The sequence below is a fragment of the Pristis pectinata genome, chromosome 21 (assembly GCF_009764475.1).
Source record: "Pristis pectinata isolate sPriPec2 chromosome 21, sPriPec2.1.pri, whole genome shotgun sequence".
NCBI lineage: Eukaryota > Metazoa > Chordata > Chondrichthyes > Rhinopristiformes > Pristidae > Pristis > Pristis pectinata.
This window is the reverse complement of record NC_067425.1, coordinates 2,455,462-2,480,378: the sequence shown is the minus strand read 5'-3', so window position 1 is coordinate 2,480,378 and position 24,917 is coordinate 2,455,462. Positions and strand designations below refer to the sequence as shown.

General features: G+C 45.4%; 1 protein-coding gene across 1 annotated transcript in view; it reads left to right on the top strand.

The window, feature by feature from the left end:
- The window catches only part of LOC127581275 (phosphatidylinositol transfer protein alpha isoform-like), a 58,985-nt gene that overhangs the window by 14,404 nt on the left and 19,664 nt on the right, over positions 1–24,917 (top strand). Inside the window, exons 2-3 of the mRNA XM_052035495.1 lie at positions 3,395–3,425; positions 24,348–24,493. Of these exons, the coding sequence (XP_051891455.1) occupies positions 3,395–3,425; positions 24,348–24,493 (177 nt within the window). The remainder of the gene's footprint in view (positions 1–3,394; positions 3,426–24,347; positions 24,494–24,917) is intronic.

Below are 24,917 nucleotides of genomic sequence, written 5' to 3'. Positions count from 1 at the left end.
CTGATCCATGAACCATCAGCTCACGGGAGCAGCTTTCCTGGCCCTTCTGTTGTCCAGGGTTAACCTTGCACACTTCCATCACCTCTCCTTGACCTTCTGTGCTCCAAGGCAAGCTTTGGGAAGGATATGGACAACCTGTAGGTTGGAGGGATTAGCTATGTTGGCACAACATTGTGGGCCAAAGGGCCTGTTCTGTGCCGTACTGTCTATGCAAGCAATCAGCTTCTCCAGTTGAATATTATAGCTGAGGTCCCCTCTTTGGAGCTTTTCGAGTGAATCTGTTCTGCAGCCTCTGAGGGACCTTTGCAACTTTCCAAAAGTGTGCCCAGAATTGGACCCAATGCTGTTGCAGGCCGACTGGAAAGCTGTGTTTGTGATATGCCTGTGCTTCCGTTTTCCTCCTCCTTTTCCCACGAACACTGCAGCAAAGTCAGTCGAGTTTATTGTCATCTGCACAAGTCCATGTGTGCACAGGTGCAACGAAAAACTTACTTGCAGCAGTATCACGGGCACATAGTAACATATAAGCAGCATTCACAAGAAAAACATAAATTATACACAATTTTTACAAGAAAGAACACAATTAGAAAAGAAAAAAATCGAAGTCCATTTTAGTGCAGAGTGATCAAAGTGGTCATAGTGTTGATGAACTGTAGTGATTAGGGTTTTGCCGGTTAGTTCAAGAACCAAATGATTGAAGGGAAGTAGCTGTTCCTGAACCTGGTGGTGAGGGACTTCAGGCTTCTGTACCTCCTGCCTGATGGGAGCTGCAAGAAGATGGCACGGCCCGGAGGGTGGGGATCTTTGGATGTTGCCTTCTTGAGGTAGCGCCTCCATTAGGTACTCCCGGTGGTGGGGAGGGATATGCCTGTGATGCATTGGGCAGAGTCCTCTACTCTGTACAGTTTCTTGTGTTCCTGTGCATTCGAATTGCCGTAGCAGATCACGATGCAACCAGTCAGGATACTTTCAGCAGTACAGCAGGGATATGAGCAGTGATCCTGGGTCTGGTCTGCCAGTGCTCTTATTGAATGATATTGGTTTCTCTTCGTGCAAGTACGTGTGGGGTTGTGGAGGGGGGTGCAGTGGGAGACGGGTCCATTTAGAAATTCCCTTCTGATGTCTGAGTTGCTGAGGTTCAGTGTGTTTGTTGGGAGGAAGCGGCAGTATTACCAAAGCAGAGATTTTATCTTTTAAATTAAAATCTTGGTTATCTGGTGCTTTTATTTTAGAATATTGTACAATCCCTCAGTATACACTTGATTTTCCCAGCTTGCATTTTGTTCAGCTGGCTGCTAGCCAAGTGGTAAACCACCCAAACTTGCTGAAATCAGCAGCAGTGCAATATCCTGTTTGTCTTTTCAGCAGCTGAGGAGTATTGGCATGAGCAATGGTGAGTTTCTCCACCAAAGTGTTTTCCTGCGGGAGGGGCCCTCTGTGTCTGAACCAGTTTGAGCAGAGGGAGTCACTCTATCTTCCCAGCCCTGATAGGGAATGGCTGCAAGCGGGGAACAGCGTTGGCCAGCAGGTGTGAGGGGTGAGCAGCATGTCAGTGCTAGACTCCTTCAACCTCTCAGGCCACTGGTATCTGGAATGCAACCTCACCTGCCTTTAATACAGAACTGAAATACTGCAGATGCTGGGGATAGTGAAATGAAAACAAATACTGGAATTAGCAGGTGAGGCAGCATTTGTGGCATTGAACAGAACACTGCAAACAGACAACATTTCATCGCAACGCTTTTGGAAGTTATTTCACCTGAAACATTACCTAATGCAGGGTTTCGACCCGAAACATCAACAATTCCTTTCCTCCCACAGATGCTGCTTGACCTGCTGGGTCCTCCCAGCAGATTGTTGCTCCAGATTCCAGCATCTGCAGTCTTGTGTGTCTCAACCTGAAACATCACCTCTGTTTCTCTCTCCACAGATGCTGCCTAACCTGCTGAATATTTCTAGCTTTTTTTCTGTTTTCTGCAGAGACTGCTCGGGAGACAATGGCTGATGTGCTTGCTCATAAACTCCTTTGCCAGGACACACTACACAGGCGGTGCTGTTCTGGTGGTGGCATTGTCTTGAAAGGCAGGATACTGCCGTCCTTGCTCCCAAACCTTCCATTCAAACTGAATACATATTTACATTTTTAATTCTTACATCGGCAATTGCGAGAATAATTCTTGGAAGAAACTGCAATCTTTCAAGCTTTCTGTGTAACTGGTTGTCAAAGTTGCTCTGTTCTGCATTGAAGGAATTGATATGTTCTCCAAGGAGCCTGCACGCAGTAAAGGTGACATTCCCTTGCGGGCTGCAGACGTATTGAATGTCAGGGCCTAGAGTTGTCCAATAGTAGATGAGTCTTAGACCATGTTCACTAATTTTAGTGCAGGCACCTGACCCGCTGGAAGTAGAGGTTAAATGTACCTCGTGTGAGTATTTATTTAAACCTCTATCAGTAACCAAGGAAGTAAAATGCACAACAGGGCAAAAACCTGCATTTGCAACAGCCTCTGGATGAATCAAAGCAATTCATAATGAAGGGCCTTTTAAGTGTATTGACTGGTTATACAACCTCAAAGGCAAACACCAGTCTGTCCACAAATAGAATCTGCTTTGTGTTGCCTGAAAGAAACGTTAGCCAGCACACTAGGGAAAGCCCCCCGCTTATACGTTGTGATTGCTGTCTTTTCCATTCACCTCAGTGTGGATTGGGCTTGGTTAACATAGATAGGCACGGTGGTTGACAGAGGAGCCTGTTTCTATGCAGGATAACTGTATGGCTATATAATCAAGAACCCAAAGCGCTGGGCAACGCCTTTCCAGTGCAGTCCGACATAAGTTCAGCTACATATCTCATTTTCCATCCAGTCCGTGAGAGATCGAGTTCAACAGTTGGAGATAACTGGCCTTTCTAGTTCTTGTTTAAAGGCATCAGCCTTGTAACTCAGTGTTTCTCAGACGCTGACTAAGCTTTTGGGTTTTCCCAGCATTCTGTCATGTTGGATTTGCAGCAACTGCTGTTTTGTATCTCAGTTTGGACCCTCATTTTCCTCTCCTCCGCCTGTATTCATCTCCCCCTCTCTACACCTCCAGACAGGTCAGCTGCCATTAACAAACCTTCACCTCGCATCTGACTACAGTCATTTTCTCTTGGACTCCATCCTATCACAGACGTTCCCTCTGTTCCTCCTGCCCCCCCCCCCACCCCCCCGTCTCTGCAATTGAATGTCTGCTTCCGAACTTTTCCTTGCTCTGATGAAAGGTCATCACCTTGACGTTAACTTTCTCTGTCTACAGATGTTGCCTGATTTGATGAATGTTTCCTGCATTTTGTTTTTTTTATTTGTGACTAATGTGTGTTCCATTTGATACTTATTTGCTTTTCCTTCTTTTTCAGTCGGATAGTCCTTCCAATCTCCGTGGATGAGGTGAGTGATCTCCTTCTGGCCAGGTTTGTTGCTCAGTGGAATTTACTTCATTAAGTAGTGTTTATGTCAAATTCTGTCATCCTGTGTCTCTAACTTACACCAGGTCCCATTCGCCCATTGTCCCAGTGCTCACCTGATGCGTTGGCTTGTCCTCATTCAAATCTCTCTGGTGCCTTGCCCTTCTGAATCCCCACTTTCAGTGCCCTGCTTACTGCTGTCTAGGCTTAATGCTGTGGAGTTCCCTCTACACCTCTCTGCCTCTCCTTCCTGAGAAGCTGCTTTGAGACCTACGTCTTTGAACAAACCATGAAATGGGATCGGCACAGGATGCTCCTTTGCGCCCCTCCTTGTGCTGGCATTTTGCAGAACAATGCAGGTAGTCCCACAGGTCTTGTAACCCTGCACTGAATGCTGATCTAATTCCCTTCTGAAAGACCCAGTTTACTCTGTTCACCATCTTATCCGGTTATGCATTCTAAATGCTAACCACTCATGTTTAAATCCTGGTTCTTTTGCCATCTATATTAAATCTGGTTCGTGACCATTCTACCAATTGGAACAATGGCTCTCTACCTACTGTCTAAGCCCTTTGTAATTTTTATAATCTTATGTGGCTCCTGGTCACTATATGTCTCCTTCACAATCATGAGGTGTCTTAGGATGTCTGACTGTGTACAAGTGCTCTGGAAGATATGCTGGATTTTGATTGTCCTGGGAGCCTTCCCTGTGCTACTGGTCCCCAGACTGTAACTTCCCCACAGTTACAGGCAACACCAAAGGCTTGGTGCCAGTCTTTGAAAATTTACACTTGGTGTTGTACTGTGCTCATGTATGGCATTGACAGGATTCCTAGTTTAATGCAATAGCAGCTATGGTATGCAGAGACGCACATATCCAATTTACAGCTGGAAGTGTTAAACTTGGCGCTCGCCGGGGGAAATCTGTCTCTGCCTGTCAGTTACGTAGATGGGTCAAGAATTTGCTTTCAGCTCCTTGGTTCTCCACTCTAGTATTTGGTGTCTTATGAGGGATTTCATGGACTTTCAGAGGCACAGTATAAATAGAGATGCCCCCTGTCCACTATTTTAATCAGCTGTGCAAAAAAAGGTTCTTGGGTTTATCAGGCATGACCTCCACATAACCCACATTGACCTGAACACTGAAGACTTTTTAGTTTCTGTATCTTTACTTACATCAGGAATTTCCAACTGCCCCATAATTAATTACCCTCCTTGCTTTTCATAAATAACCACAGGGGCATGGGTAATTTGGATTTTTCAGGGACCTGTAATAAAGGTCTGCAGAAGAGATTAGTGTGAAAAGTTGGTGTGTGGCATGAGTTGAAAGTTAGCTGACAAACAGAGGAGGGATAAATGTTTATTTTTGGGGTAGTAAGTGGGGATTACTGCAGTGATTGGTCCCCAGCTACTAATACCAGTATTTGGATGTAGTATTTCGTGATATTGGCCAACAATGCAAGACTGGGAGGGACTGAGTTGAGAATTCAGAGGCTTCAGGGTGATTTACTTGAGTGAGATCCAGTAGAACAGGAATGAATGTGAAGTTATCTGCTTGCAGAGGAAAAAGAGAAAGACAGTTTATCTAAACATCTGGGAAATGTTCATATGCAAAAGGATCTTGGTACACCAGTTGCTGACGGCAAACATATTGATGCAGCAAGCAGTGAAGAAGGCAAATGATATGTTGGCCTTCATTAGATATCAAGAGAGAGGATGTGTTGGAGCTGTTAGAAAATATTAGGACAGATAAGTCCCCAGGGCCTGATGGAATATTCCCCGGGCTGCTTCGTGAGGCTAGGGAGGAGATTGCAAAACCGTTGGCTAGGATCTTTGAGTCCTCGTTGTCCACGGGGATGGTACCGGATGGCGAATGTTGTCCCCTTATTCAAAAAAAGGTAATAGGGATAGTCCAGGGAATTACAGACCAGTGAGCCTTGTGTCTGTGGTGGGTAAGCTGCTAGAAAGGATTCTAAAAGATAGGATCTATGATCATATAGAGAATCATGGACTGATTAGGGACAGCCAGCATGGATTTGTGAAGGGAAGATCTTGCCTCACAAGCCTGATAGGGTTCTTTCAGGAGGTAACCAGGAAGATTGATGAGGGTAGTGCAGTAGATGTGGTCTACATGGATTTTAGTAAGGCGTTTGACAAGGTTCCACATGGTAGGCTTCTTCAGAAGGTCAGAGGCCAAGGGATCCAGGGGGGCTTGGCCGTGTGGATTCAGAATTGGCTTGCCTGTAGAAAACAGAGGGTTGTGGTGGAGGGAGTGCATTTGGATTGGAGGGCTGTGACTAGTGGTGTCCCACAGGGATCAGTTCTGGGACCTCTACTTTTTGTGATATTCATTAATGACTTGGATGAGGGGATGGAAGGCTGGGTTAGCAAGTTTGCAGATGACACAAAGATCGGTGGTGTTGTGGATAGTGTGGAGGGCTGTCGAAGCTTGCAAAGGGATATTGATAGGATGCAGAGCTGGGCTGACAAGTGGCAGATGGAGTTCAATCTGGAGAAGTGTGAAGTGGTACACTTTGGAAGGACACACTCCAAGGCGGAATACAAGGTAAATGGCAGGATTCTGGGCAGTGTGGAGGAGCAGACGGATCTGGGGGTCCATATCCACAGATCCCTGAAAGTTGCCACACAGATGGATAGAGTAGTTAAGAAAGCTTATGGGATGTTAGCTTTCATAAGTCGTGGGATCGAGTTTAAGAGCCACAAAGTAATGATGCAGCTTTACAAAACTCTAGTTAGACCGCACTTAGAGTACTGTGTCCAGTTCTGGTCGCCTCATTATAGGAAGGATGTGGAGGCGTTGGAAAGGGTGCAGAGGAGATTTACCTGGATTAGAGAGTATGGATTATGAGGAGAGACTAAAGGAGCTAGGGCTTTATAGGAGAGAAGGGGGATGAGGGGAGACACGATAGAGGTGTACAAAACATTAAGAGGAATAGATAGAGTGGACAGCCAGCGCCTCTTTCCCAGGGCACCAATGCTCAATACAAGAGGGCATAGCTTTAAGGCAACGGGTGGGAAGTTCAAGGGAGATATCAGAGGGAGGTGTTTTACCCAGAGAGTGGTTGGTGCATGGAATGTGCTGCCTGGGGTGGTGGTGGAGGCTGATATGTTGGTCAAGTTCAAGAGATTGTTAGATAAGCATATGGAGGAATTTAAAATAGAGGGATATGTGGGAGGAAGGAGTTGGATAGCCTTGGGTGTGGTTTGAAGGTCAGCACAACATGGTGGGCCAAAGGGCCTGTATTGTGCTGTATTGTTCTATGGTTCTATTACGAGAAGTTTAGAGTGCAGGAACTGCAGTTATTGAGGACATTGGTAAGACTACTCTTTGACCACTGTACAGATTTGGTCTCCTTGCCACAGAGGGAGTGCAGCGAAGGTTCACCAGACTGATTGCTGGGATGGCAGGGCTGTTGTATCAGTTGGACTAGGCCTGTATTCACTAGTTTAGAGCAATGAGGGTGGATTGAAGTGCACCGTACAAGACTCTACGGGGCTCGGCAGGCGAGGTGCAGGGAGAAGTTTCTCCTGACAGCTGGGTCAAGAGCCTGGGATCAGTCTTAAGACTGAGGTGAGCAGAAGATTTTTTTTACTTAGCATGTGAAACCAATGGAATTCACTGCTGCAGACAACAGTGGAAGCCAAGCCTTGAATTTGTTTAAAAGGAGGTAAAATGTTCATCTCTGAAGGCAATAGGGGCAATGCCACTTCGTATTATTATATTCTTTCTCTATGTAATTTGCTTTAATTTTGCGAAGTGCTTGTCCCAGATTCAGCCTTGGTTTCCTCGGTGTGTCCAGAATGCTATCCTGGTACCCTGGTATACATTTCCACTCAATAATCAATCTGCTGGAGGAACTCAGAAGGTTGAGCAGCATCTGTGGGAGGAAGGGGACTGTTGACATTTCCTTGGTCTGACGCAGGGTTTCCACCCAAAACATCAACAGTTCTTTTCCTCTTGCAGATGCTGCTCAACCCGCTGTGTTCCTCCAGCAGATTGTGTGTTGCTCCAGATTCCAGAGCCTGCAGTCTCCTGTCTCCACTCAGAATAATCATTCAGCATGTTCATCATTTCATTTTGCAGTATTGAAGTTATCTGATTTTTACGAGATTCGGTGTCCTTAATCACCCTCCTTTTGTAATATACTTGCAAAACTGTGTGGATCTTGATGCCCCTTGCAAGCTGCTTTTCTGTTTTTTGGTGCTAACGTGACCTCTCCTAAGCAAGAAGCCCTGCCCCAGTGTAGGGTGGGCTTTTCTTTGCATGTACCCTGAGCACTAAGCAGTGTGGCCTTCCAGGCTTGTCCCATGACTGCTGTGAAACTAGTTCTATAAGGGAACCAAGAACAGATTGCGTGAGGGAGCAGGGTGTTGGTAGTTTGTGGGGCGTGTGGCACCTTAAGTGTTCCAACTGGCCACAGGAGCTTGTTTTGAGGAGCTCTTTAAAAATATTAATATATAAATGATTATTAAACAACTTTGAGCAGTGGGTCCTGATTTCAACCATGACTGCATGTAATGTAAAACAGGAGTGTTGCAAAGCCTAAATACCTGAAAGAATTAGCAGCTGTGCTCTGATCCTGGCTTATTTGATTGGATTATGGCCTGCTAATTCGTTCCCAGGCATCCGTGATTCTCAGTGTATTAGAATTTGAATCGCCACTCTTTTGTTGTTCAGCTGATTGCACTGACCACCAGCACAAAGCTGATTTGTTTGCTTTGACCCTTTGTATTATAATCTCTAAATCCTAGGCTCTCTAATTGTGTGAGAGGGTGGAGAGGACGGTGATGGAAATGCAGAGACGGGTGTGCAGTATTCCCTTGCTCTGTCCCATTTCTTCAGACCCATTTCCCCACCTCAGCTGTCAACGGCTCAATAGCTCATGGCTTCCACTTCTGAGCTCCTCTGAGGGAGGCCAGGTAGTTGGTGGGATGCTCATTGCCTTTTCAGCAATGCTAGGTGGTTATCTGATTACAACTGTGCTTTGCATTGAGCCTCAGTGCTTCCCACGGTGTTGCGAGCAGTGGCATAGTGGGTGGCCTATGGTCAGAAGCCCCACTTGAATCTATAGTCTGCTGGTGTTGACAGTGCTTCCTTGTGGGAGTGCTGCGTTGCCAGAGGTGCTGTCCTTTGACAGTGACATTAAACTGAAGTTCAGCCTGCACACTCAGTGTAAAAGACCCCAAAGAGGAGCAGGACAGTTCTTCCCACTGTCTAGGGGTCAATATTTATCCTTCAATCTACCTCACTGAAGCACAAGCTGGAACTATTTCATAGTTCTTTGTGTGAGTTGGCAATGTCCAGATAGACGGTTTTGTACATTGAAGCAGTGGTAAATTGGTTTATTATTGTCACATGTACGGAGGTACAGTGAAAAACTGTTTTGCATGCCATCTGTACAGATCATTTCATTACAACAGTACATTGAGGTGGGTCAAGGGAAAACAAAAACGGAATGTAGTATAAAATGTTATAGTTACAGAGTGCAATGCAGGGAGACAATGAGGTGCAAGGTCATAACGAGGTAGATTGTGAGGTCAAGAGTCCATTTTATCGTAATAGGGGACCATCCAGTAGTCTTATAACAGTGGGATAGAAGCTGTCCTTAAGCCTGGTGGTATGTGCTTTCAGGCTTTTGTATCTTCTGCCCGATGGAAGAAGAGAGAATGTCCGGGGTGGGTGGGGTCTTTGATTATGTTGGCTGCTTTACCGAGGCAGCGAGAAGTGTAGACAGTCCATGGAGGGCAGGCTGGTTTCCGTGATGTGCTGAGCTGTGGTCACAATTCTCTGCAGTTTCTTGTGGTCTCAGGCAGAGCGGTTGCCGTACCAAACTGATTCATCCAGATAGGATGCTTTTGATGCTGCATCGATAAAAAGTTGGTGAGGGTCAAAGGGGACATGCCAAATTGCAAGTGCAAGACACTTCATGAACTGTGAAATAGTTTGGGTGCCACGCAGTTGGGGAAAGGTGCTATTGAAATAAATCTTTCCTCTAAAAAGCGGTGAATTACTCAATTGTATTGGGTAAGAGCTGGTAAATCTGTTTTTAATGACCTTGGGTGTACAGGTGGGGACACCAGGATAGTATCATGGGTTCCTGAGCATCCCGTGGGCAGGTTTGACTGCCAAGGGTGAGCCAGCTCCACTGTCCCTGTTGGAGCAATGGTCTGTGGTGTCATCACTTCACCTCTGGTTCTTTTGTTAATTGGTTTACATTTGTGCCTTCTGGTCACTGACCCTTCTGCCAATGGAACCAGCTTCTTATTTGCTCTCTCAACTCTTCACAATTTTAAACACTGCTATTAAATCTTTTAATCTCCTCTGCTGTGGGAACAGCCCCAACTTCTCCAGCCTCACGGAACGGAAGCCCTTTGACCTGAATTCTGGTAAATCTTCTTGTGCCCTCTCCCAGACCTTGACATCCTTCCCACAAACGGGAATTGTTTAGCTGAGGACTCTTAAAAAGTGTTGCCTAGTTTTAGCAAGGCTGCTTGCTTTGTGAATTCTCTGTACGGGATGCAGTAGACTCTACAACATCCTTTGCAGCTTGTCCTGCCCTCCTACAAAGATCACTGAGCATGAACTCCAGATATCCGTTACCGCACTGCATTTAAAGTTATTTCATTTCCTGGTGCTTCTCTTCATTTCTCAGGGGTTGTGTTATTCTGGCACCCACTGCTTGCTAATGGGGCATGTCAGGGAATGTTTAACCAGTTTAAAAATAGAAGTGTTTCTCTCTGATTTCTCCTTCAGTCCTGCACACCAACCTCTCGCTGAGATGATGACTGCTAAAGCAACTTTGTCTATTTTTAGCAGCACAGAGTGAATTTTGTTTCAGGACAGCTCTCACTCCCTCATTCTCCGCACCACATTCCATCCCACTCAGAACTGCTACCTGTCCTCTGATCTTTGTTCAGACGGAATATGGGAGCAAGACACTTCCAGCCACTCCCGCCTTCAACTGAGTCTTGTCTGGTCTTTGGCCTTTACCCATCCTTCTGTATGTCCTCGATTATCCAACGAGACCTGTCTTGGTTTTGAAAGGTCCAACAGACTCCCGATATCTGCAGCTTTTTGAGGAGACACTTCTAGGTTTCCACTTCCTTGTGTGCAGGAAGGTGCTTCCTCTTATCACCATGACCAGCCTGACTCCTTGTCTGGAGGCTCTTGCCAAAGGAAATGGTTTCTCTTTATACACCTCACCAAGTCCTTGAAAATCAAAGTAACTGTGGCACTGGAAGTCTGAAATAAAAGTGCTGGAAAAACACAGCAGGTCAGGCAGTATCTGTGGAAGGAGAAACAGTTAATGTTTCAGGTCCCAAACCCTTCATCAAAACTAAGGCTGCCTGATCCGAATTTGTCCAGCACTTTCTGTTTTGATTACCAAATCGATTGTGTTTATTTTCAGAAAGTTGAGGTGTTCTTCTGAGTGTTGCAGGCCTGGTTCATGCAATCTTATCAATTTAACCCTTCACCCCCAGTACCATACCGTTGAATCTACATTGTGGCCTCACCCAGACAAGTCCCTTCCATCCTGAGGTGTGGTGCCCAGAACTGAGTGCAGTTTCTCCAGCTGGGGTGCCTGCCTGTAGCTCTGTCCAAATACAGCATCACTGGTTGGTGCCCCATTCTCTACTCTGCAATCCCCAACACCACTGAGATCAAGATAAGCATGTTATGGTAGGTCGCTAGGGAGAGCAAATGTGGAACTTTGTGTTTAATCCAGAGGTGTATTATTTCTCTTGCTTTAAAACTTGGTAGACTCTCCATCAATGTTTATGTTTGTATATAATCTGAGTGACATGTTGCAGGCTCTAAGCTGTATAATAGCATTACAGCCTTAACACACAAGCGTGCTTTGAAAGGAATTTACGATTAGAGGTCTGATTATCCTTCCCTCTCTCTGAGTCACGTCTGTAATTACAAGGGGTCCACAGTCCACTATGTAATCTGTCTGAAGATTGTAGGTGTGAGTACAGTGCTGGACTTTGAGTCTGCCCAGTGCAGCTCGGCTAGGTTAGGGGTTTATCTTGCCATCAGCGTTATTCGTTCTGAGTGTTGTAATTTCCTTTAATTATGCCAACTGTTTAGTCATTCTGCACTGGGTGATGGCAACCTCCTTTCCAAGCTGTTCATTAATACTTAAGGCCACTGCCAGAACTTGAAGGTTTTACTTGCAATATTTCAGTCCATAAAGTACAACTATAAGAAATTAGCAAGAAGCCTAATTTTGCAGGCTTTTAAATAATAGAAGTTGGTAAATAGTTTATTATTGTCATGTACTGAGGTACAGTAAAAAAAAACATTGCTTTGCATGCCATCCATACAGATTATTTTATTACAACAGTACATTGAGGTAGTACAAGGGAAAACAATAACAATGTAGAATAAAGTGTAACAGAGAAATGCAGTTCAGGCAAACAATAAGGTGAAAGGCCATGATGAGCTAGATTGTGAGGTCAAGAGTCCATCTTATCGTACTAGGGAACCGTTCAATAGTCTTATAACAGTGGGATAGAAGCTGTCCGTGAACCTGGTGGGACGTGCTTTCAGGCTTTTGTATCTTCTGCCCGATGGGAGGGGGAAGGAAAAAAATTATCTGGGGTGGGAGGGGTATTTGATTATGTTGGCTGTTTTACCAAGGCAGCGAGAAGTGTAGACAGTCCATGGAGGGGAGGCTGGTTTCTGTGCTGGGCTGTGTCCACAACTCTCTGAAGTTTCTTGCGGTCCTGGGCAGAGCAGTTGCCGTCCCAAGCCGTGATGTATCCAGATAGGATGCTTTCTATGTCATTTGAAAGTGAAGAGTGAACTGCTGAACCTTGGAAGTTGAATTGGATCATTGTGTTTTGAAAGGCCTCCTGCCACGCTGTTCTTTCCATCAGCAGATTTTTCCCAGGGTTGAGATTATTGATTCATCTCATAGATTTAGGGCGAGAGGGGAAAAGATTTAAAAGGGACCTGAGGGGTAACTTTTTCAAGCAGAGACTGCTGAGTACATGGTGAGGTGGGTACAACAGGATCATATAAGAATCACTTGGATGGGTACATGGAGGGGAGGGGCTTAGAGGGATATGAGCCGAACGCAGGAAATTGGGACTAGCTGGGTGGGCACTGTGGTCGGCATGGACTGCTTGGGCCGATGGGCCTGTATCCATGTTATGTCGCTCTATGACTGACTATCTGAAAGTGTTCTGTTAGTATGTAGTGTGAGGAGTGACCCATTCAGTTTCTGTACTGAACAAATCTCCAGTTTGGTGCCAATTGAGTTGCGTTTAATATCCAGTTATCATTGTTCTGAAATGGTTGGTTTGTGCTCCGAGGTGCTGCACTGAGGTGACTGAGCAGTATACCTACACCCGAGATCCCCAAACTATAATCTACTAGGACAGGATCTCTGACCTGGTGTCTCATTACATGGAATCAGAAAAACATGAAATCTGACATAAAGTGAAAAGTTATTTGCAATCAAGTTCATTGACCATCAGGAAGGATACAAAGTCTGAGACCTCTTGAGCATCCCCGAATTAAATCACTGCAGTAGGTGGCTCTGCCCTTGGCTGCCTGTGCATGAGCTCTGGAACTCTTACCTTCTCTGCATCCTTGTATCTCATTTACAGTAGTTCCTTCGAAGCTACCTGTGACTGAGCTTTTGAGCAACAGTCCTAAACTGGCTTAGTGCAATCTGTCTTGGGTTATTTTAGCCACATTAAAGGTGCTATATCAATGCAATTTGTTCATAAAGTACATACTTTGGGTTCTTGTTATGCTCAGAGAGGTGGTCTGTATTTTCTGTGCTGGAGTTGCCTGTATCTTTTTACCCAACCTAACTAAGACTGTTGGCCCAGACCTAATTTTAATTGCCCCACTGTTACCACCCACGGCTTCAGTCACCGTGTTCTGTAGACAGTCTTTTTCCCAGGGTGGAAATGTCAGTGACCAGAGAGCATAGCTTTACGGTGAAAGGCAGAAAAATTAGGGAGGTTTATAAGGCAAGTTTATTTTTCAGAGGGTGGTAGGTGGCTGGAATGCATTGCCAGGTGAGGTGGTGGAAGCAGGTACAGCAGCAATGTTTGAGGCACTTGGGCACGCGGAGAGGCTGGCAATGGAGGGATATTGATCTTGTGCAGGCAGATGGGGTTAGTTTATTTGGCACTATGGTCGGCACAGACATGGTGGGCAGAAAGGCCTGTCCCTGTGCTGTTCTATGTTTCAGGAGTGAAGTTCAGACACTTCTACATAGAGAGTGATAGAAGGCAGGAGTTCTTCAGAAAAAGTTAATGCTTGGTCAGTTGTTAATTTTGTATGTGGCATGAATTTCATACAAAATGAGGGATTTGGCTATTTGGCAGATACATGGCGTTGACTGACAGCTCAACTATTGTCATACTGAATGATAGGTTGAAGGAGTTGATGGGTCTCCTTGTGTGGAGTGCTCACCTGTTCCTCAATGGTGTGGGTACACAAGATAGCTGGCCTAGTGAACTGGGCAGTATTTGACTCCTGCAGAGCCAAAGTCCTCCTTTCTTTCCATCCTTCCCCCCCAGGCATGCTAGGTGTGGAAGACTGCTAGTCAGTCATACAGCATGGAAACAGGCCCTTCGGCCCAACTGGTCCATGCTGACTGAGCTGCCCCATCCAAGATAGTCCCTTTTGCCAGCATTTGGCCCATAACCTTCTAAACCTTTCCAATCCGTGTACCTGTGCAACTGTCTTTTAAAACTTGTTATTGTAGCTGCCTCAACCACTTCCTCTGGCAGCTCATTGCACATAGATATCACACTTTGTGTTAATGAAAACAAACACATTGCCCCTCAAGTTCCTATTAAATCTTCTCTCTCACCTTAAACCTTTACTCTCTAGTCCCCAACTCTTTTTGGGGGGGGGAGGGGGGGGGGAAGGTAGCAGAAAGACTGAGTACGTTCACCCTATCTATGCCCCTCATGATTTTCTACACCTCTAAGATCACCCCTCAGTTTCCTATAAGGAATAAATTCCTCGTTTGTCCAACCTTTCCCTAAAACTTGGTCTGTCGTCCTGGCAGCATCCTTGTAAATCTTTTCTGCACTCTTTCCAGTTTAATAAAATCTTTCCTACAGCAGGGTGACCAAAACTGAACACAATACTCCAAGTGCAGCCTCACCAGCGTCCTGTACAACTGCACCGTGACCTCCCAACTTTTCTACTCTATGCCCTGACTTGTTCCGGCCAGTGTGCCAAAAGCTGCCTTCACCACCCTGTCTACATGTGACTCCACGTTCAGTCCCTCTGTTCTACAACTCTCCCCAGGGCCCTGCCGTTCACTGTGAAAGTCCCACCTGGATTTGACTTTCCAAAATGTAACACCTTGCACTGAATTAAACTCCATTTGCCATTTCTTGGCCCACTTCCCCAGCTGATCAAGATTCCCCTGTAGTTTTTGATAACCTTCATTGATACTATACCACCTATTTTAGTGCCATCTGCAAACTTACTAACCATCGCCTGTACACAGGGCTGGTGGAGCCATCAGGGTGGGGGTTGGTGTGGAGGGGAAGGCTACACTGTTGAGGGTGGGGGAGGAAGAGGGGGCTTGGCACTGCCTGCATTTTAAGTTGGACTTAAACAATCCTGTAGTTTTGTTTTTGAAGGTCTCTGTGGTGTCCTGCCCAACATTTGTCACTCAGTTAACATCAGTGAAAGAGATGAACTGTTCCTGTACCTCTGGTGGAACTGGACTGTGTGCCCATCACCTGCTACGCTTGTCTATCCACCAGTGGTGACTACACCAAGTATTTGATTATGATGTGCTGAGGCCATGAAGGTGCTACGTCAATGCAGTTTGTCTTTATTGGGGAGAGAGTGCTTTTAAAAATGGTCTGTAAGCACCTATGTTTAAGCTGCTGTACATCTTGTACTGAACCATGTCGGTGGAGAACGTGCCTACTGTCTGCTGGCCTGGTAAGGCTGCAAGTGGGACCTTTTCCCCTTCAGTAAGGGTGGGGGCTTTGTGTAATGGGGCTAGAGTTTTCGGTTAATGGCTGCACTGGGCAAGTGCAGGATCAGATTGGTCCCTGAGTGGCAGGCTGCTGAGGTGCATCAGAACAAATGCCAGTGGGGCTGTATCCCCACCCCAGACCCCCCCCTCGAGACTGCACCCTCAGCAGGAGTCGATTAACCATATCAGGTGTGTTGTGGAGGGGAAGGGGAGACTGGAATATCATGGCAGCAATTTGCCGTTCATTTTTACTGAGCACTGTGGTATTCCTTCTGAAAACTGTGTTAATCCAGAGTGCAGCATTCTATTGATCCTCTGGTAACTGATCCTTTCAGGTGCAGACTGAGTGTCGTTAAACAGGTCAGCTCAAGGAGCAAGAGGAGAGGAAGCTACTCTGCTGCCCTCTGGTCACTGAGGGGTCTCGGATTTCTGCGAATCCAGGCACTCTGTTTTCTCCCTCCAGTCACGTCACATCACAGTTTGAGATCTGCTGCTTATTTAAACTGAGAAGCTGCTTCCAGCTTTCAGCAATCTGCTGCTGAAAGCTGCCTGACCTTCTCGACGGTTCCAGTCTCCAAGATAAAAGATGCCAGTGCTCTGCAATGGTGCAATGCACCCTGTGTCAGCATTAATCCATGCCCCAGAATGGGTACGGAGTAAAGTCTCTCCTACTCTCTCCCATCACACATTCCCAGGGCAGAGACACCAAGGGAGAGGTACAGAATAAAGCTCCCTTTATACTTTCCCGGACAACTATTTGTATTCTCCTGTGCCATTGGACGTGGCGACTTAGTGCTGTGGGGCATGGGGCCACTGTACAACCAGCAAAGGAGCCATTCAACCTCTAGAAATTGCTTACATACTGAGTAAAGCTTCCTCTACACATCAGTGCTTGGAACTATGATGTTGTGGCCATTACAGACATGGTTGCGAGAGGTACAGGACTGTCAGCTCAATGTTCCAGGATTTCGACATTTCAGACATGATAGAGGGAGGTAAAAGAGGTGGAGGAGATGCGTTACTAATCAGGGAGAGTGTCACAGCTGCACTCAGAGGACATACTAAGTGCTCATCCACTGAGACTCAAAAATAAAAAATGTGCAGTCACTGGGGTTATACTAGAGACCTCCCAATAACCAGCAGGAGATAGAGGAACAGGTATTTAGACAGACTGTGGGCTTCTATCCCAGGGTGATAAGACTATTGAACAGTTCCTTTATGATGAGATGGACTCTTGACCTCACAATCTACCTTGTTATGACCTTGCACCTTATTGTCTACCTGCACTGCACTTTCTCTGTAGCTGTGACACTTTACTCTGCATTCTGTTATTGTTTTACCCCGTACTACCTCAATGCACTGTGTAATGAATTGATCTGTATGAACGGTCTGCAAGATAAGTGTTTCACTGTACCTCAGTACAAGTGACAATAATAAACCAATGCAGAGTATGGAAAGTTGTAAAAGCAGTGGTGTTGTATTGGGTGATTTTTAATCCCCCCCCCTCCCCCCCCCCCCCTCAATATTGACTGGGACGTCCTTAGTGGAAGAGGCTTGGGGCAGAATTTGTTAGGTACATCCAAGAGGGATGTATCTAACATTCTTAAACATTCTGTGGATAGTCCAACTAGAGGAGGGGCCATACTAGATCTTGTATTGAGAGGCGAGCTTGGCCAGGTGACTGACGTTTCAGTAGGAGAGCATGTTGGAAATAGTGATCACAACTCAAGTTTTAAGATAGTTGTGAATAAAGATAAGTCTGGATCTAGGGGAAAAGTATTAAATTGGGGCAGGGCAACTTGCAGCATTTATTAGACAGGACTTGAGAGAGTAAATTGGGAGCAGCTGTCATTGGGCAAGTCCACATCTGACAGATGGGAGTCATTTAAAGACCAGCTGACCAGCATTCAGGGCAGGCATCTTCCAGTAAGGAGGAAGAACAAAGATGGTAAGGGAACCTTGGAATACAAGAGGTTGCAAATTTAGGCAAAAAGGAAAAGGTTTAGGAAGCTGGAAATTGGACAAGGACTTTGGAGAATATAAAGAAAGATAAAAAAAATTTAAGCAAGGAACTAGGAGGACCAAAAAAGGGATATGAGATGTCTTTGGCAAGTAGGATTCAAGAGAATCTCAAGGCATTTTTTATGTACGTTTAAAAACCAGGTAACTAGGGAGAGGGTAGGACTGCTCGAGGATAAAGGAGAGAGTTCATGCTTGGAGTCAGAGAATGTTGACAAAGTACTAGATGAGTACTTTGCATCAGTATTCACTAAGGAGAAGGACATGGAGGACAGCAAGGTCAGTGTGGGGTATCCTAGTATACTCAGGTATTGGGTCTCTTGAAGAGCATTAGAGTGGATAAATCCGCAGAGCCTGATGGCATCTATCCCAAGTCATTGAGAGAGGAGATTGCTGGGGCTTTGACAAAGATCTTTGTGTCCTCTAGCCACAGGTGAGGTCCTGGATGACTGGAGAGTAGCCATTGTTGTTCCTCTAAGAAGGGAAATGGGGATAATCCAGTAAGTTATAGTCTGGTGTGCCTCTTATAAATGGTAAGGAAGCTATTGGAGAGGATGCTTAGGGATAGGATTTACTCTCACTTGGAAGCCATGGTCAGCATGACTTTGTGTGGGGCAGGTCATGTTTTACAAACTTGTTTGAGTTTTTTGAGGAGATGACCAGGGTGATTAATGAGAGCAGGGCAGTGGATGTTGTCTACGTGGACTTCAAGTTATTTGACGAGGTCCCTCATGGTTGGTTGATCAGGAAGATTAAGATGCACGGGATCCACGTTGATGTGGTAGTTTGGATTCCGAATCGACTTGCTTGTAGAAGACGGCAGTGGTGGAAGGGTGTTATACTGGCTGGAGGTCTGTGACGAGTGTTGTTCTGCAGGGCTTGGTGCCGGGGCCTCTGTTGTTTGTGATACATATAAATGACTTGGATGAAAACATAGAAGGGTTGGTTAGTTTGCAGATGACAAGAATTGGTGGAGTTGCAGATGTGAAGAAGGTCATCAAAGGATATAGATCAGTTATGGATGGAGAAATGGCAGATGCAGTTTAATACGGGCACGTGTGAGGTGTTGCACTTTGGGAGGTCATATGTAAGGGGGAAGTATACAGTTGGTGGTAGGATCCTTAACAGCATTGATGTACAGAAGGATCTTGGGGTCCAAGTCCATAGCTCACTGAAGGTGGTGATGCAAGTAGGTAGTGGTAAAGAAAGTGTACAGCATGCTTGCCTTCATTGCCAGGTGCATAGAGTGTAAGAGTCGGGAAATCATGATGTAGTTGTATAAAACTTTGGTTAGGCTGCACTTGGAGTGTTGTGTGCAGTTTTGGTTGCCCCATTACAGGAAGGATGTAGGGGCTTTGGAAAGGGTGCAGAAGCGGTTCACCAGGATGCTTCCTGGATTAGAGGGTATGAACTATAAGGAGAGGCTGGATAAACTTAGATTGTTTTCTCTGGAGTGCCGGAGGCTGAGGGGAGACCTGATAGAAGTTTATAAAGTTGGAGGCACAGATAGGGTAGACAGTCAGGATCTTTTTCCCAGGGTAGAAATGTTGAATACTAGAGAGTATAGCTCTAAAGTGAGGGGGGGGGAAATTTAAAGGGGATGTGTGGGTCAAGTTTTTTTTTGTGATAAGGGTCTGGAATGTGGTGCTGGGGTGGTGGTGGAAGTAGACACAATAGTGGTGGTTAAGAAGTTTTTAGATAGACACATGAATAAGCAGGGAGTGGAGGGATATGGATCATGTGCAGGCAGAAGGGATTAGTTTAATTTGGCGATGCTTGGCACAGACACCATGGCTGAAGGACCTGTTCTTGTGCTGTACTGTTCTATGTGCTATGTACACTGTCCTGGCACACTTCCAGGCCAGGGACTGACATTACCTTGGCAGGGTGAGAGTTGTTGACCGAATGGCAGAAGATGGTGTCATTGCTGGAGCAGTGGTGACTGACCCCTGGGACATCAATGCCACTGATGTATAGAAACCACAGGATGTCTTTGCTCGTGCATACTGCTGCACGGATGCCAGCCTGAGGAAAACCCATTGGATGCTGCTGTTGAACGTGGGAAGAGCCAGGCAGATCTGTGGACAGATGTCCAGTGTTATAGACAATTTGTATTCATTTTTGGGGTGGAAATTTTGAAGAAAATGAAATGTGAGGTTGCCATTTACAAAAGATGATGTAATCTCAAAGGACAATACCTCATTCAAATGTATAAGGAGGCTGAGACCATATTCTCATCAAATCTGCTTCCACTTGGGAAGGATCCAGGCTGACAAGATCCCCAAACAGTGTGACATCTGCTGCAACGTGACTCTGTTCCTCGTTTGCTTGGGCAGTTCCCTGTGCAGAGCAGCACTAATTTCCCCATTTGATGGGTGTATTCTGGACTGGTATATGGCTAACAGTGATATGAGACCATCTGCAGATAAGGCGTACAGTGTCACAAAAACCTACAACTATTATAAATCTGTACAATACTATTGCCATGGGGGCATCCTTCCATAACACAAGAAATTAAAGCATTTGCAGGCTGTGACTGTCTTGTGTCTCAAATTGTTGGAAGACCTCAACAGCTAATTCCTGCTCTGAGTGTTTTTTAAAAAAAAAAGCTGAAGCACTTAACCTACAAAAAGTTGTAAAGAATGAACAAAAGTCTTGTTGGTGTCACAATGAGGAATAGGTGGCTGCCAAAAAAGTTGTCCAATGGGTTCCACAAGTTTGCAGCTGACACTAAGTCAGAAAACATTCTAAAGGAACAGGTCCTCGGTGTCAAGAAGGGATGCTAGCAACACTTGGATAATTTGAACCATTTGGTTTGATTGAAGATTTGCTTTACTTTCTCTTTGATCAAATGTGTAAAGGAACTCAGTAGGTTGTGTATTGGTGTATCAGGAATTGGACAATCTTGTGTATTTTAGAGCAACTGTTTCTAATAAACACATCCACATACAAAAAAGGGTTAGACAGAGAAAAGCTCCCTATATATTGACTGATCTCTCTCTTCCAGTGCAGGGACAACGGAAAAGAGTAGCAGTTTGAACAAGTAAACCTTCCTATTCTGCAGTAGCTGTATGAGTGTAAGGTTAGTGAAACAGATTAGTTGGGCTGGAGGAGTCTCGTGTACTGGTGTGTGTGGACGGTGCTCTGTGCAAAGCTTGTTAGGTTGCCACCTTGAAATCCGTTTTTTTTCTTATTAGTGTAGTTGCAGTTGCGGCTGCGTGGAGCTTTAGATCTAACAACGTTAACCTGATCCCTACAGCTGTCTGACTGGAGCTGCTTTAAATAGTCGTTGTCAGAGGTCATAATTGATTGTACAATTTAATTGCAAAACAGCCCAAATTTCACTGAACAATTAAGTGTTGAGTTAGTCTGCTAGCTGCCAGTGACTAACCTCCAGGGAACTGCAGCTGTTCTTCCCACAACGTCACCAACTAAGATACTGATTTGGTAATCTTGCTCAGGATGACAATTACATCTTAGAAAAGTGGAGTTGCTAAATATTGGGGCTCAGCCACGTTTTCCTGTATCAGTTCAACAAGTGCTCTTCCTTCCCTGGGAGTTTGTGACAGGACAGTGGAGGGAGTTTTCCTGTGTCTAACCCGCGCTGCCCCTGCACTGGGAGTTTACTCTGTGTCTAAGCTGTGCACTGGAAGTGTGACCGGACATCAACAAAAGACTTAATATTATCAAGCTCGTCAGGAATCCATGTCAGCCCTGGGAATCTTGGCAGGACAGTGCAAAGCTTTACACTGCATCTAGCTTGTGCGCTCCATGCCCTGGGAGTGTTTGAGGGGTCGCTGTTGTTTTGGTCTGTCTCATACATGTTGTCCCTGCCCTGAGAATATGGAGTCAGAAAATGAATCCTGTTCCATTCCTCACATTAGTAACAGCTCTCATCTTGGTGTGCACAAAATTTCAACAGAAGAAAATGTCTTTCAGGAGAGAATTGTATTCCAGCTGAGGTAAAATGTTATCTGATAATTCACAATCTGAGGTTCACTTGACTGGTTCCATGGGTCTGCCATGAGTAGAGATTGAGCAGACTGGGACTCTAGAGAAGTTTAGAAGAATGAGAGGAGATCTGATTGAAACAGTCTTCATGGGCCAGACAGACTGGATGCAAGGAGTATGTTTCCTCTGACTGAGAGTCTAGGACCAGGGGGGCACAGTCCTAGGATGATGTGCAAGGTTTAGCACAGGTGAGAAATGTTCTCACTCAGGTGATGAACCTTTGGAATTGTCTACCCTGAACTGCTATGGAAATGGTTGTTGTCTTCATACAGAACAGAGTTTGGGAATTGAGGGATATGGGGATAGTATTGGGAAAATGGTGCAGAGGTAAAAGATGAGCCATGATCTTGTGAATAGTGAAGTGGGTTGGAAGACCACCTATTCCATATGTTCTTATCTTGGCTTGAGTGGGCTCTGCAGGATTGCAGTGTTGGTGTTGAATCACGCTGATGCTGGGCTTCAGAGAGTGTTCTGATATTTTGATAGAATGTCAAAATACATGGTAGGCTCCTCACACCTAGGGTGCAGAAAGTGAAAGCAGACCTGAATTTATACCGGGTCTGAACCTAACACGTCAGCACTTAATTAGTAGGTAATTGCTTCACACTGTGGTCACTGTTTGCTTTTAACAACAAATCACTTTATTTACATATTTGCAATCTTTCCAAATTAAAATGCAACTTTTCTTGTCCCCGTTACACAGGTAGTGCATGGCTATTTTACGCTTTGTGGGTACAGTAGAGCAATGATTGCATTACTCTACCATATAAACAATCCAGAGACTTGGACCAGTGATCTGGAGACCTGAGTTTAAAATCCTCTTTGGCAGATGGGAACTTAAATTTAGTTAAATAGATCTAGAATGCAAAGATGGTTCCAGTCACCTGGTTCATTAATGTCCTATAGGGAAGGAACTCTGCCTGCACCAGTCTGGCCTATGTGTGACTTTATTTGGAAGAAGCACCCAAGGGTGTCATAGTGTAAATGAAACCTTCAATGTCCATTGCCAGGAGATGGTCAGTAATGCCAACACTGATCAATACAATACTGCAGCTGCTTGACGTGAAAGAAAGAGCAAATGCTAGAAACACGTTGGCTGCTATTGCCTGTGATGAGAGAAGCAGAGTCCATGTTTCAAATGGATGGCTTTTCAACCCTGCTGGTGCATGTGTGACACCACTGTCATACTAGGTCACGTCACAGGGCAGCTCAGTCAACATGCTATAACTCTGGAGTTGTACGTTGGCCAGCCCAGGTAAGGATGACAGATTTCCCTCCCTAAAGAAGATTAGAGAAGCAGATGGGTTTTTACCACAATCTGCAGCTCCAGTCTCGGCAATGGCAAGCATATCTCTTTATTCCTCATTTGTTTAAGTAAATTTAAATTCCCAGCTGTTGCAAGGGATCTGAACTTCAGATCATTGGTCCAGCCCTCCGGATATTAGTCCCGTAATATAGCCACATTGCTTTGGCTGTCATCGCAGAATGGTTTACACCATTTTGTCTGGTATCTTATTTGGACAAAAGGTATTGCACATAATGGGGTCAAAGACATGAAGGACTGGTTAAAGGAGAGAAAACAGTGTGTGTATAAATGGGTCATTTTTAGGTTGACAGACTGTTGCGAGCAGGGTGCCCTCATCCATTTACAGTCTATATTAAAATCAGATGAAAAGACAGATTGTAAAGTTACTTTATTCAGTCCATTAAATCCATACTGGCATTATGCAACAGCGATCCAGCGAGTCTCACTGCCCATGCTCTGCTCCTGTAAGTTCTTTCAAATACTTATGCAGCTCCCTTTTGAACATTGTAATGGAATCTTCCTCTTTTACCTCCCCGCCGTGCATTTCGCTCCTCCAACCAGCTGCTGTTTTCTTTTTTAAAAACTCAGTTTTCCCTCATTGTTCTTGCTGTGGGACTGTTTCAGGAGCTTGCCCGCTGAACTTGCACAGTACACAAGCATTTTCAGAATATATTACACGTGGGCTAAGGTTTGAGGGTAATACATTGGCTGGGGTAGTGGACTGGTTAAGGGAGAGAATGACTAAAGGCATCACTTTTAGCTTAACAGACTAAGGTGCCCCTATCTATTTGCAATCTGTATTAGAATCAGATGAAAGGACAGATTGTAATGCAAGTTTAACTGCCCAAATCTGGGTGTGAAAATGAGCTGTGAAGAGATTGCAGAGTCTGGAAATGGATGTGGGCAAGGCGAGAGTGTCGGCAGGAAGCATAAGAGAGTGTTGGTATGCAGGATGATAACGTGCGTGGGGAACAAGGTTGCCTGCTGAGTCCTTGGGGAAGCTCATTCAGTAGTGTAAAACAACTCCTCTCCGGCCAATATCAGCTCCGGCACCCCAGCCCCTCACCTTCGATCAAGCCTCATCCACTGTTAAATGCATAATCCAGGCTGGGGCAGTGCTGCACTGCTGGAGATGCAGTCGTTTGGATGAGATGTTCAGCCCAGTCTGGTGAAAAGGATAATTCTGCTGCACCATTCACACAAATGGAATTCAGTGCCGTAACCAATTTATTTCTCCACTGGTATCACAAAAATGGGGACCTTGTTGCTGGACGTGGGGCTTTGCTGTCTGTATGTTGGCTGTGGTGCTTCCTGCATCATGATGCTGACTGCATTTTAAAAATGCTTCCGTGACCATAAATTACTGTTGGCTTAGGACATCCCAAAGGGGTGTAGCTGAAGTTCCATTTCTAACGCAAAGCAAGACATTGAGGTCCGGTTGAGTAGTCTGTAGACCTATGAATACTTTCATGAGGTGCTGTCAGTGAAGGGCACAGAAATTTTCAATGAAAACAGTGACTTCAAAAAGTGTTTAAATTAATGTTTGTTTTCCCCTTTGTGTTCGACCCTGCAGTACCAGGTGGGGCAGCTGTTCTCTGTGGCAGAGGCAAGTAAGAACGAGACTGGCGGCGGCGAAGGAGTTGAAGTGTTAAAAAATGAACCATACGAGAAAGATGGCGAGAAAGGACAGTATACACACAAGATCTACCACCTCCAGCGGTAAGGAGGGCACTCGAGCACCTACCAGACTACAGCTGTGTCGAGGGTCTGATCTTGAGGCAGGGTCAGAGCAGACTTGCCACTTGGTATCTGAGCAGCTTCCCCAGTTCAGCTGCCAGAGCAGTGTCACTGGGCAAGATGCTCCATGTAGCACGGCAAGTTCAGGAGAACGTGCTGATTTGAAGCGGTGATGCACAGCTGCGGATTTCAGAAATCCAGTAAAATTCAAGGGGGAGTGGAGGTGAGGATTCGGTGGCTGGGATATCTTACAGTGGCTGATCTGTGACTAACCTGGGTCAAGTGTCCAATCACATGGTACAAGTGGAGTTGTACAAATCCGAAGTGGACCATTAGAACTTGGGAACAAGAAGAAGCAGTTCCAACCCATTACATAGTTCCACCACTTTGTTAGTCAGGTGCCCTT